This window comes from Ranitomeya variabilis, chromosome 3 (genome assembly GCF_051348905.1).
Source record: "Ranitomeya variabilis isolate aRanVar5 chromosome 3, aRanVar5.hap1, whole genome shotgun sequence".
NCBI lineage: Eukaryota > Metazoa > Chordata > Amphibia > Anura > Dendrobatidae > Ranitomeya > Ranitomeya variabilis.
In genome coordinates, this window is record NC_135234.1 from 12,265,365 (window position 1) to 12,279,767 (window position 14,403).

The 14,403-nt window shown below is 47.1% G+C and overlaps 1 protein-coding gene across 1 annotated transcript; it reads left to right on the top strand.

The window, feature by feature from the left end:
• Nucleotides 1–837: 837 nt before the first annotated feature.
• LOC143817883 (leukocyte cysteine proteinase inhibitor 1-like) lies at nt 838–7,629 on the top strand. The gene is made up of 3 exons (XM_077299354.1): nt 838–991; nt 1,531–1,632; nt 7,405–7,629. The coding sequence occupies exons 1-3, from the start codon at nt 920–922 to the stop codon at nt 7,528–7,530; spliced, it is 300 nt and encodes a 99-aa protein (XP_077155469.1). The 5' UTR covers nt 838–919; the 3' UTR covers nt 7,531–7,629.
• The last annotated feature ends 6,774 nt before the right edge of the window (nt 7,630–14,403 follow it).

Here is a 14,403-nt window from a genome sequence, read left to right on the forward strand (position 1 = left end):
ACGTCATCACAGGTCCTGTGCGCCTGCGCGAGAAGGAGGCAACAGAACTACAAGGGGCTCTCGGAAGGTGAGTATATGTTTATTTTTTATTTTTTAACCTTTGACATACGTGGCTGGGCAATATACTACGTAGCTGGGCAATATACTACGTAGCTGGGCAATATACTACGTGACTGCCCAATATACTACGTGGCTGGGCAATATGCTACGTGGCTCTGTGCTGTATACTACGTCGCTGTGCAATATACTACATGGCTGGGCAATATACTACATAGCTGGGCAATATACTACGTGGTTGGGCAATATACTACGTGGCTGGGCAATATACTACGTAGCTAGGCAATATACTACATAGCTGGGCAATATACTACGTGGCTGGGCAATATACTACGTGGCTCTGTGCTGTATACTATGTCACTGGGCAATATACTACGTGGCTCTGTGCTGTATACTACGTGGCTGGCCAATATACTACGTGGCTGGGCAATATACTACGTCACTGGGCAATATACTACCTCACTGGGCAATATACTACGTAACTGGGCAATATACTATGTGGCTGGGCTATATACTACGTGGGCTGTGCAATATACTACGTGGACAAGCATATTCTAGAATACCCGATGCGTTAGAATCGGGCCACCATCTAGTTAATTATAAAGATGCATTTACAGCTCATGAATATTGTGGATGTCTCTTCCTCCCATCCTGTACGAGCAGCTTCCCTACCTGTCCCACATCCACCCCTGACAGGTCTAACCGGCTCCAACCACTGTGCTGATAGGGCGGCCTCATAGATTAATGTGGAAGAATATGTGCTCCTCGACGTCAGATACCCCCTCCCATCACTGAGTGGTTTGCTCCATGGATATATAAGCAGGTGTCTGCACGTTCTCGGTCCGCAGAGCTCGCACTCAGGATGGCAGGGTTAACTGGTGGATTTGGCCCAGAGAAGCCGGCTGATGCAGATGTACAAGCTGCCTCTGACAAGGTGAGGAACATCATGGCGTATTATCAGCTTCTTCTAAATTTGGGGTAGAAGCTCCTTGAAGGGAGACAGTCAGCAGGTTGGATCCTGCACAACTTCTGACATCTCTGGATAGGAGACTGATAAAGTTGTCTGCACTGTTCTCGCAGCAGTAAGAATGGAAAAATGATGTTTTATTCTTGTGGTGTCCTCTCCCTAAAGAGCTGTCTGGTCTCTCGGCTCCACATCTTCTCCCTCAGCTGATGTGGAGGGTTGTGGTTCTGGAGCCATAAAGTGAGGTAACATGTGTGGCTGAATGCAAGTGGCCGAAATGTGCCCACAAAAGCCCTGGTTCAGCTCGTTTGGACGCACTCGTCATTATTGCGGGGTCTTCTTGGGAAGGGTCCGGGCGACACCTTGTCCGTTCATCCATTCCCGTCCGCTCCTCCATACTCCTCATCTTCAGTCCTTCTCCAGTGTAGACATCCAGTCCTCGTGTCGGGTGTCATGAGGTCACATACAACCTTTTATTCTTTTATTCTTTTGTCTTTTTTTGTCATCAGGTAAAAGCTCAGTTTGTAAAAGAATCCGGGATAAATGCCGGAGAGTTTACGGCTCTGGTTTACAGAAGTCAAGTTGTGGCTGGAATCAACTACATAGTGAAGGTAAGTGATCTACAGGGGTCCACGTGATCCTGGTGGGCCGGGGGGTGATAAGTATCCAGCAGAGGGCGCTCTGTAATAACAGAGAAATCTAATTAACCTGGTAAATCGGAATCATAGAATCTCTCTGAGCGATAACTTATCAAGTCAAAGAACATCTCTTTCCTCATGTGCAGGCATTGCAAGAACTTAGGTATCCATTAGTAACTAGCTTTCACTTCATCAGTGGACGTAACCATGGATACCTAAGTTCTAGCAATGCCTGCGCGTATGAATTAAAAAAACTATTCTACATTTGTAATTGGAGATGTGTGCTAATATTATTATTATTATTACACCTACTACATATCGGGACAGGATCTGTGAGATGGGAATATCTCTTTATGGGATGTCAGGATACATACAGACATGTGGGGTCACACCCTGATCACATTATGGGATGTCAGGATACATACAGACATGTGGGGTCACACCCTGATCACATTATGGGATGTCAGGATACATACAGACACGTGGGGTCACACACTGACCACATTATGGGATGTCAGGATACATACAGACACGTGGGGTCATACACTGATCTCATTATGGGATGTCAGGATACATACAGACACGTGGGGTCACACCCTGATCACATTATGGGATGTCAGGATACATACAGACATGTGGGGTCACACCCTGATCACATTATGGGATGTCAGGATACATACAGACATGTGGGGTCACACCCTGATCACATTATGGGATGTCAGGATACATACAGACACGTGGGGTCACACACTGACCACATTATGGGATGTCAGGATACATACAGACACGTGGGGTCATACACTGATCTCATTATGGGATGTCAGGATACATACAGACACGTGGGGTCACACCCTGATCACATTATGGGATGTCAGGATACATACAGACATGTGGGGTCACACAATGATCACATTATGGGATGTCAGGATACATACAGACACGTGGGGTCACACCCTGATCACATTATGGGATGTCAGGATACATACAGACATGTGGGGTCACACAATGATCACATTATGGGATGTCAGGATACATACAGACATGCGGGGTCACACAATGATCACATTATGGGATGTCAGGATACATACAGACACGTGGGGTCACACCCTGATCACATTATGGGATGTCAGGATACATACAGACACGTGGGGTCACACACTGATCACATTATGGGATGTCAGGATACATACAGACACGTGGGGTCACACCCTGATCACATTATGGGATGTCAGGATACATACAGACACGTGGGGTCACACAATGATCACATTATGGGATGTCAGGATACATACAGACAGGTGGGGTCACACCCTGATCACATTATGGGATGTCAGGATACATACAGAAATGTGGGGTCACACAATGATCACATTATGGGATGTCAGGATACATACAGACACGTGGGGTCACACCCTGATCACATTATGGGATGTCAGGATACATACAGACACGTGGGGTCACACACTGACCACATTATGGGATGTCAGGATACATACAGACATGTGGGGTCACACAATGATCACATTATGGGATGTCAGGATACATACAGACAGGTGGGGTCACACCCTGATCACATTATGGGATGTCAGGATACATACAGACATGCGGGGTCACACACTGATCACATTATGGGATGTCAGGATACATACAGACACGTGGGGTCACACAATGATCACATTATGGGATGTCAGGATACATACAGACACGTGGGGTCACACAATGATCACATTATGGGATGTCAGGATACATACAGACACGTGGGGTCACACAATGATCACATTATGGGATGTCAGGATACATACAGACACGTGGGGTCACACAATGATCACATTATGGGATGTCAGGATACATACAGACAGGTGGGGTCACACCCTGATCACATTATGGGATGTCAGGATACATACAGACACGTGGGGTCACACACTGATCACATTATGGGATGTCAGGATACATACAGACACGTGGGGTCACACCCTGATCACATTATGGGATGTCAGGATACATACAGACACGTGGGGTCACACAATGATCACATTATGGGATGTCAGGATACATACAGACAGGTGGGGTCACACCCTGATCACATTATGGGATGTCAGGATACATACAGACATGTGGGGTCACACAATGATCACATTATGGGATGTCAGGATACATACAGACACGTGGGGTCACACCCTGATCACATTATGGGATGTCAGGATACATACAGACACGTGGGGTCACACACTGACCACATTATGGGATGTCAGGATACATACAGACATGTGGGGTCACACAATGATCACATTATGGGATGTCAGGATACATACAGACATGCGGGGTCACACAATGATCACATTATGGGATGTCAGGATACATACAGACACGTGGGGTCACACCCTGATCACATTATGGGATGTCAGGATACATACAGACACGTGGGGTCACACACTGATCACATTATGGGATGTCAGGATACATACAGACACGTGGGGTCACACCCTGATCACATTATGGGATGTCAGGATACATACAGACACGTGGGGTCACACAATGATCACATTATGGGATGTCAGGATACATACAGGCAGGTGGGGTCACACCCTGATCACATTATGGGATGTCAGGATACATACAGACATGTGGGGTCACACAATGATCACATTATGGGATGTCAGGATACATACAGACACGTGGGGTCACACTGATCACATTATGGGATGTCAGGATACATACAGACACGTGGGGTCACACCCTGATCACATTATGGGATGTCAGGATACATACAGACACGTGGGGTCACACACTGACCACATTATGGGATGTCAGGATACATACAGACACGTGGGGTCATACACTGATCTCATTATGGGATGTCAGGATACATACAGACACGTGGGGTCACACAATGATCACATTATGGGATGTCAGGATACATACAGACACGTGGGGTCACACCCTGATCACATTATGGGATGTCAGGATACATACAGACATGTGGGGTCACACAATGATCACATTATGGGATGTCAGGACACATACAGACACGTGGGGTCACACAATGATCACATTATGGGATGTCAGGACACATACAGACAGGTGGGGTCACACACTGGTCACATTATGGGATGTCAGGATACATACAGACATGTGGGGTCACACCCTGATCACATTATGGGATGTCAGGACACATACAGACAGGTGGGGTCATACACTGATCACATTATGGGATGTCAGGATACATACAGACACGTGGGGTCATACACTGATCACATTATGGGATGTCAGGATACATACAGACATGTGGGGTCACACCCTGATCACATTATGGGATGTCAGGATACATACAGACACGTGGGGTCACACAATGATCACATTATGGGATGTCAGGATACATACAGACATGCGGGGTCACACACTGATCACATTATGGGATGTCAGGATACATACAGACACGTGGGGTCACACACTGATCACATTATGGGATGTCAGGATACATACAGACACATGGGGTCACACAATGATCACATTATGGGATGTCAGGATACATACAGACACGTGGGGTCATACACTGATCACATTATGGGATGTCAGGATACATACAGACACGTGGGGTCATACACTGATCACATTATGGGATGTCAGGATACATACAGACACATGGGGTCACACAATGATCACATTATGGGATGTCAGGATACATACAGACACGTGGGGTCACACAATGATCACATTATGGGATGTCAGGATACATACAGACAGGTGGGGTCACACCCTGATCACATTATGGGATGTCAGGATACATACAGACACGTGGGGTCACACAATGATCACATTATGGGATGTCAGGATACATACAGACACGTGGGGTCATACACTGATCACATTATGGGATGTCAGGATACATACAGGCACGTGGGGTCACACCCTGATCACATTATGGGATGTCAGGATACATACAGACACGTGGGGTCACACAATGATCACATTATGGGATGTCAGGATACATACAGACACGTGGGGTCACACACTGACCACATTATGGGATGTCAGGATACATACAGACACGTGGGGTCATACACTGATCACATTATGGGATGTCAGGATACATACAGACACGTGGGGTCACACAATGATCACATTATGGGATGTCAGGATACATACAGACAGGTGGGGTCACACCCTGATCACATTATGGGATGTCAGGATACATACAGACAGGTGGGGTCATACACTGATCACATTATGGGATGTCAGGATACATACAGACAGGTGGGGTCATACATTGATCACATTATGGGATGTCAGGATACATACAGACAGGTGGGGTCATACACTGATCACATTATGGGATGTCAGGATACATACAGACACGTGGGGTCACATAATGATCACATTATGGGATGTCAGGATACATACAGACACGTGGGGTCACACACTGATCACGTTATGGGATGTCAGGATACATACAGACATGCGGGGTCACACACTGATCACATTATGGGATGTCAGGTTACATACAGACACGTGGGGTCACACACTGATCACATTATGGGATGTCAGGATACATACAGACATGCGGGGTCACACACTGATCTCATTATGGGATGTCAGGATACATACAGACACGTGGGGTCACATAATGATCACATTATGGGATGTCAGGATACATACAGACACGTGGGGTCACACACTGATCACATGGGATGTCAGGATACATACAGACATGCGGGGTCACACACTGATCACATTATGGGATGTCAGGATACATACAGACACGTGGGGTCATACACTGATCACATTATGGGATGTCAGGATACATACAGACACGTGGGGTCACACAATGATCACATTATGGGATGTCAGGATACATACAGACACGTGGGGTCACATAATGATCACATTATGGGATGTCAGGATACATACAGACACGTGGGGTCACACACTGATCACATTATGGGATGTCAGGATACATACAGACAGGTGGGGTCATACACTGATCACATTATGGGATGTCAGGATACATACAGACATGCAGGGTCACACACTGATCACATTATGGGATGTCAGGATACATACAGACATGTGGGGTCATACACTACTGATCACATTATGGGATGTCAGAATACATACAGACACGTGGGGTCACACACTGATCACATTATGGGATGTCAGGATACATACAGACATGCGGGGTCACACACTGATCACATTATGGGATGTCAGAATACATACAGACAGGTGGGGTCACACACTGATCACATTATGGGATGTCAGGATACATACAGACATGCGGGGTCACACACTGATCACATTATGGGATGTCAGGATACATACAGACACGTGGGGTCATACACTGATCACATTATGGGATGTCAGAATACATACAGACACGTGGGGTCACACACTGATCACATTATGGGATGTCAGGATACATACAGACATGCGGGGTCACACACTGATCACGTTATGGGATGTCAGGATACATACAGACACGTGGGGTCATACACTACTGATCACATTATGGGATGTCAGAATACATACAGACACGTGGGGTCACACCCTGATCACATTATGGGATGTCAGGATACATACAGACACGTGGGGTCATACACTACTGATCACATTATGGGATGTCAGGATACATACAGACACGTGGGGTCACACACTGATTACATTATGGGATGTCAGGATACTTTATATAAAGGTTTGTGTGCTGAGCAGTGAGCTCCCTCTGTAATGAGTCTGTCTGTTTCTCTGCAGGTTTGGTTTGGAGATCAGTGCTGTCATCTTAAAATATTTGTCCCTCTCCCTTATACTGAAGAAGAGCCGAAGTTATTGGGCTTTCAGTTAGGGAAAACTAAGGAAGAAGCCATCACAGTTTTTTAACTGTGATTTTTAACAGAATGTGATACAGAATGTATGTGGAGATCTTCCAGAATTCCTGCTCTGATGGGCAGAGTAATAAATAAATCTTCTCCTATCTCGGCTGAGTCTGTAATTGGTGAACTAATGTAAAGATGACAGTAGTGGATCCAGTAGCATAGTTACTGGGGGAGTAAAGAAGGCCGCTGCCCGGGCCCCATCATGTGAAGGAGCCCACTTGGAATTGTGAGGGGTGTCAGGGACGTAGTCGTGGCCCGCAATGACAGCTGCAGGAGCGCACCCTGGCCACCCGACACATGAAAACAATGTCCCTTTGTCAGCGTACCTGTCTCTCCATTCTCCGAACCATCAGGGTCACCTCTGGTTTGCTGCAGGCTCACTCCCAATGATTGCACACAAATGGTGACAGAATCTAGTTCCAAATGTAAGGGAGCGCCAGGGCTGTAGTCATGGCCGAACACTCCAGTGTATCTTTGCCCTGGCCTCCGCTTACATGAAAACAGCATTCTCTCACCCGCACACCTGTGTCTTCTCCCGCTGCGCCATCTTGGATACCACTGAGGTGCTGAGGCCTTTCTGCAACTGGCTTCACAAGAATTGAGACACAGTCCGGTTCAGATGCAATATGGGAAACTTTACTGGAACAACTTGGCAGCACATTCTTGTCAGTAACAACATCAACAGCAAGTCCCATGCAGTTCTCATTCTGCTCTTTCCCTGCACTCAGTTCCACGTCCTCAAGTACATTATGGGGTAATAGCGCCTTAGACAGTACCGCAGTATTCTCCCTATTCAGACTCACAGTGCCTGGGGAATCTCTAGTCCGTTTCGTCCCGGTTCTGAGAGCATCGACCCAGGCAATAATCTGCCACATGCTGAACAATCTGCGCCCTGTACTATTCCAGACCGCTTCCTTCCTCCAGCTATGAACTGCTGCAATCCTGCTGCTTGACACCATACTTCTGTCCTATAGACTCTGAATGGCTAGACTCCTCTTGTTAAACATTACGTGACTGCTGTGGTGTCCTAGGCCTAGATCCCATGTGGACTATTCGGGCGCCCTTCTCCTTATACCAGAAAACATTCCTAACCTTATTAAACAGCAGCCCCTCCTATTTTAACCATTTCCTACACTACACCCTAGCTGGAAGCTCTCTACACTTTAATGCCCCCATCTAGTGGCCAATTCAATAACTGCACTTACCCTATATACTATACATAGCAGAATTACAACAGTATAACATTACACATTTATACATTTAGCCAGACACGGTAACACACATGACAGTGTAGCAGTGCCATTGTATAGGAGTGGTAGTACACTAAATCGTGTAGCAGTACCATCATATATTAGCAAATATACAAACACTGATAACATGCGGCACCGGAATGAAAGAGAAAAGCAAAGGTATAAACTTAATATAGAAACAGGTGCATGAACAAATCTTCACGGCATCGGGGGTGAGAAAAGGAAGTGAGCAGGGGAAGGCAAGACGACGGCAACCGTTTCGCGCTAATCCAGCGCTTCTACGGGTAGAAGCGCTGGATTAGCGCGAAACGGTTGCCGTCGTCTTGCCTTCCCCTGCTCACTTCCTTTTCTCACCCCCGATGCCGTGAAGATTTGTTCATGCACCTGTTTCTTCAATAAAAAGGACCGTCATTGCACCTCATTGGTGAGTGCTATTGCATCTTTTCTCAGAATTGCACTTTTATGGACTGTTTTTCATTGCAAGCACCTCCAATGCAACGAGGAATACTATATATTTAGTCATCGATGTTTTATATCAGCGGCAGTGCGGCTGCGTTTTCTTTTGGTATATAAACTTAATATATCATTCCCCTACATTCCCCCTTCTCTTTAATTTGGTCGTCCCCGACCAAGTACTGCGTAAACCTTTACTTTTACAACTTTTACTCCACGGAGGAAGGCAACATGAGGTAGTCCTAATGTTAATAAGAGCGACTTATGGTGAGTCCAGTCCCAAAAAAATGGCGCAGCACAGTCTGCGTTGCAAGAACATAATCCTGGTTCACAGTCCTCCAGGTGCAGTTCACCACAATGCAGTCCCATTCAGTGAGTTAACACAGAAATGTACAGCATGACCCGTGCATGGGGTCTGAAGTCCTTGGGGATGAACTCCTCCTTCCCTTGTGGATAACACGGTCCAGTTTGTTGAGACCAGCCATTTTTCCTCCATCCAGAAACATTACAAAGTCATGGTTAGGGAAGAAAATTCCTGCTTTCCAGCAGAAAGGGCGCAACAAAAAAAAAAAAAAAATACAGTGATCATTCACTTAGGCCATCCGGCTGTACTACACTCAACTCTTGGGGTGCCCCAGGGCTCCATCGCCTGCTGGAACGATGAACAGTTCTATTTCTTATTATATCAAGGTGCAACGTGCAAAACTTTTTTTTTCAAAGCAAAGTTCTGGCAGATCAATGGCGCACATCCCGTGCCGTTGCAAGAGTGGCTGAATCCCACTCCCTATTTCGGGCCGAGGACAACTCTGCAGCCGCAGAGGTCGTGGGCTGCCAAGATGAAAAAAATTCTGAATTGTGCCCGGCAGTAGTCCGGGTGTCAGGTGTCGGCCGATCTCGCCCCGGGCCCTGAAATTGTCCCAGGTCATTTTCACTGTAGAGGGTGACCGCTACCGCATAATAACCCCGGGGACAGTCCTCCTTAAAAAATGATACAAAGTCTCCTTCCTGGGTTTGCCGAATTTAACTGATGCCGCATTCACATAAATCTTGGCATCAGTCCCATCTTCCCTAATGAAACCGTACCCCCGATCAACGTCTGTGTACACAAGCCAGCCGCGGGTACATCGACCAGCCAGGATTCCCCCTCCGGGTTGACGCATCTCAGCCAACACCTCCTTCTCCCTTTTCTTCTTTCTTTTGATGACATCCTCTATCCAGGCAGCCTGCCCGGGAGTAGGAGAAGGGCCCTCTGCTGAAGAATGAAAATGGGGGTGCCCAGGTACATGGCGGTGTTGGAGACTGGCCAGGCCTCCGAGGGGCAGGAACGGTGTGTAGACCCCTCTCCTTGGACGCGGGGACGGATGACAGCTGTTGTGAATTCTGCTCTTGGGCTCCCTCCGGTGGTTGTAAGTGGTACTGCTGCTGATCTCAGCAGTCATCAGGTGCTTTCACTTACTACCAATTTTGACTGGGCTACTTATTCTGGCTAGATCCTTTTGTCAGTGCCAGTTGTCCATTGTTTTCTGGAGGATTCACATCTCTGCTTGGTTTCTCCTGTTGGATTGTCCAAATCATCAAAGATAAGTCCTGGCTTTGTTTTTGCATTCCACATGCTGTGGACTTTATAGCTCAGTGCATTGCTATGTTTGTTCTTGTCCAGCTTTCTCTGTGTAAGGATTTATTCAGCCAAGCTGGAAGCTCTGGAGTTGCAGAGTTACCCTCCATGCCTTTAGTTAGTTGTGGAGATTTTTGTATTCTCTGTGGTGGATTTTGGTAGTATTTTAATACTAACCGCATAGTACTCTGTCCTGTCTTTTCTTTCTAGCTAGAGCGGCCTCCTTTGCTAAATTCTGTTTTCAGTCTGTGGGTGTAATTTCCCTCTCCTCTCACAGTCAATATTTGTGGGGGGCTGTCTTTCCTTTGGGAATTTTCTCTGAGGCAAGATAGTTTTCCTGTTTCTTTCTTTAGGGGTAATTAGTCCTCCGGCTGTGACGAGGTGTCTAGGGAGTGACAGGAACATCCCACAGCTACTTCTAGTTGCGGTGTTAAGTTCAGGGTCTGCGGTCATTATAGAGGCCACCTTCTCCAGAGCTCGTCCATGCTGCTCCTTGGCCACCAGATCATAACAGACAGCCTCTGATACAGGGGTCCGTGACAAGGACCATCCCTCTGGGGCCAGGGGCTGAGGTGCACTCATCCTCTCAGAAATGTTGGTCGTGCCCGTCCTGGGAATGCTGGATCCTTCCGTGGGTGCGCCTGCGTACTCTGCTGTTGGCAAATAGAGCAACGGCTCATACTCGTCTTCCGGGGCTGGCTCCTCAGCGTGGTTGTTCTTTCCGGTCCCCGCTGTGTTAACAACTTCGGTTCCAGACAACTTGGTTCCTCCTCCTGGCACCGCAACTCTGGGTCTGCACAGATAGGCTCCGACCTCCGGGAAGAAGATAACTACTCCGGCCTCCGACTCTGCGCCTGGGACTTCACCAAGAGTGGTTGAGTAGGGACCTCCGCGGTGTCTTCCCAAGTTCTGCTGGGCCGTGTTCTTTCGACTTCCTGCCACCACCTCCACTCCATGCGGCCTATGCCTTGACAGCTACGGATGCAGGAGTGCCTCATCGCTGCCAGTCCAAGATCACACAATGGCGCCGTGCAGCTGCACCCAGGTTTTCCTTCTAGGCCCCACCCGGTTTCCTCCCACATTCCAAAGACATACTGATAGGGAATTTAGATTGTGAGCCCCATTGGGGACAGAGTTGATAATGTGTGCAAAACTGTAAAAGCGCTGCGGAATATGTTAGCGCTGTATAAAAATAAAGATTATTATTTATTTTTAATTGAGACACAGTCCGGTTCAAATGCAACATGTGAAACTTTACTTGTACAACTTGGCAGCACATTTCTGTCAGTAATAACATCAACAAGTCCCATGCAGTTCTCATTCTGCTCTTTTCCTGCACTCCGTTCCACGTCCTCCAGTGCATTACGGGGTAATAGCGCCTTAGACGGTACCGCAGTGTTCTCCCTGTTCAGACTCACAGTGCCTGGGGAATCTCTAGTCCGTTTCGCCCGGGTTCTGAGAGCATCGACCCATGCAATAATCTGCCACATGCTGAACAATCTGCGCCCTGTACTATTCCGGACTGCTTCCTTCCTCCAGCTATGAACTGCTGCAATTCTGCTGCTTGACACCATATTTCTGTCCTATAGACTCCTAATGGCTATACTTCTCTTCTTCTTCTTAAATGTTGCGTGACTGCTGTGGTGTCCTGGGCCTAGAGCCCATGTGGACTATTCGAGCTCCCTTCTCCTTGTACCAAAAAACATTCCTAACCTTATCACACAGCAGGTCCTCCTATGTTAACCATTTCCTACACTACTCCCTAGCTGGAAGCTCTGTACACTATAATGCCCCCATCTAGTGGCCAATTCAATAACTGCACTTACCCTATACACTATACATAGCAACATTAGAACAGTATAACACTACACATATATACATTTAGCCAGACATGGTAATACACATGACAGTGTAGCAGTACTATTGTATAGGAGTGGTAATACACTAAATCGTGTAGCAGTACCATCATATGGTAACAAATATACAAACACTGATAATATAAAGCACCGGGATGAAAGAGAAAGGCAAAGGTATAAACGTAATATATCATCCCCCTGCACAACTTTAAATGGGTAACTTTACTGGTTTCTTTTCTCAGCACATCCAAATCCATTACAGCATTGACATAGGGTTCCACACGGTTTACATCCTTCACTTTCCCGGTGCTCTCCCTCATGTCCTTCAGCACATTCCCGGATCATACTGTCTTGACCGGTACCGCAGTGTCTGCCCTATCCAGCTTTACTACTCTTAGGAGTTCCCCACTTCGCTTCGCACCAGACATAAGGGCATCTGCCCATGTGGTAAGCTGCCACATGATAGAGCCACCTGAGTTCCTGTCCTGCTGCAGTTTCTGGTTCCCTGGCCTTGAACAACTGGGTTTCTAGCTTTCAACGTTACAAGCCCACTGTGTGGCCTGGGCTCTAAGGCCCTGCTGAGCTATCTGGGCTCCCTGATTACATTCAGGAAATGCTCTTGTCTTATTGACAGCTGGCCCCTCCTAAATTAACTATGTACTGTACTATCACTATATGGTCCTAACATACCCCCTCTAGTGGGCTAATTTTAATGCTGCACTTACCCTATAATACTGTTGCACATATATATACAGTATATATATATATATATATATATATATATATATATATAGCAGACTAGGTAAATAACATTACATACAGACAATGCCTGCTCCCTTGTGTGAGACTCTGCACACTGCACAATGGCCGATCGCAGATTCTCAGTGCAGTGTGCGGTGCGGGCGTGCGCTGACCTGACACGTTTCCTCCTCCAGGCTGGCAGCGTGCTGCACCACAAGCGGCCAATCTTGCATTATCTTGCACTATGCCTCGGTGGTCGGACCCTGGTGAATCCTCTTCAGCACGCCATCTGAAGGATGCTATACTATCTACCCTGAGCAGCATCTCGCAGGATCATCAGTGTGGACTGTATGTTTGATAAAGGTCTATGTGAGACTGACACATCGCGTATTTTACACACAGTTTGGACCCCGTGATACATTTTTCATTTGATTTAACCACAACCCCTATTTGAACGACGGATTCTTTCTATTTGTGGATTTGGGTTGGGACCCCGTTCGAGGACCGACTTATCCAGGAGGGCCATATTCCTACTGACTTATGGGGAAATGTCTCCAGGTTTTCCCCCTATGAGGAGCAGCCAAGACCTGTAAGCTTCTGTTACAGCATTCTAGTGAGTCGCCCCACGGGCTAGGGGTACTCGGTACCGGGTCCTGCTGTTCACAGGGGGATGTCACGGTGGCGACCCGGTCCGTGGCCCTGGGGCGTCCATGTAAAAGGGAAAGGTCTTTAAAGGGATAAAGTTTGTGTTTGTGACGCCACCTGTTGTATTCGGTCAGTGAGAACCGACACTGCTTTAAGGGGTCCTCTGGGGTGATGTTATGGCAGCTAGATGGTATACCTTCCCACAGGTGAAGTGTATCCCTAGGGCTCCCGGTGTGTAGATGGTGGTATGATGAGAGGTGCAGGGAAGAACGAGGACACAGGATTGCAGTCTCTTTACCTTGTTTACTGTTGGTTTC

Excerpts from the sequence above, each read along its gene's own strand:
- LOC143817883 (XM_077299354.1), top strand. The coding sequence starts at position 920 with ATGGCAGGGTTAACTGGTGGATTTGGCCCAGAGAAGCCGGCTGATGCA. Across the intron at positions 992-1,530 it reads TACAAGCTGCCTCTGACAAG|GTAAAAGCTCAGTTTGTAAA; the intron begins GTGAGGAACATC and ends TTTTGTCATCAG. Across the intron at positions 1,633-7,404 it reads GAATCAACTACATAGTGAAG|GTTTGGTTTGGAGATCAGTG; the intron begins GTAAGTGATCTA and ends GTTTCTCTGCAG.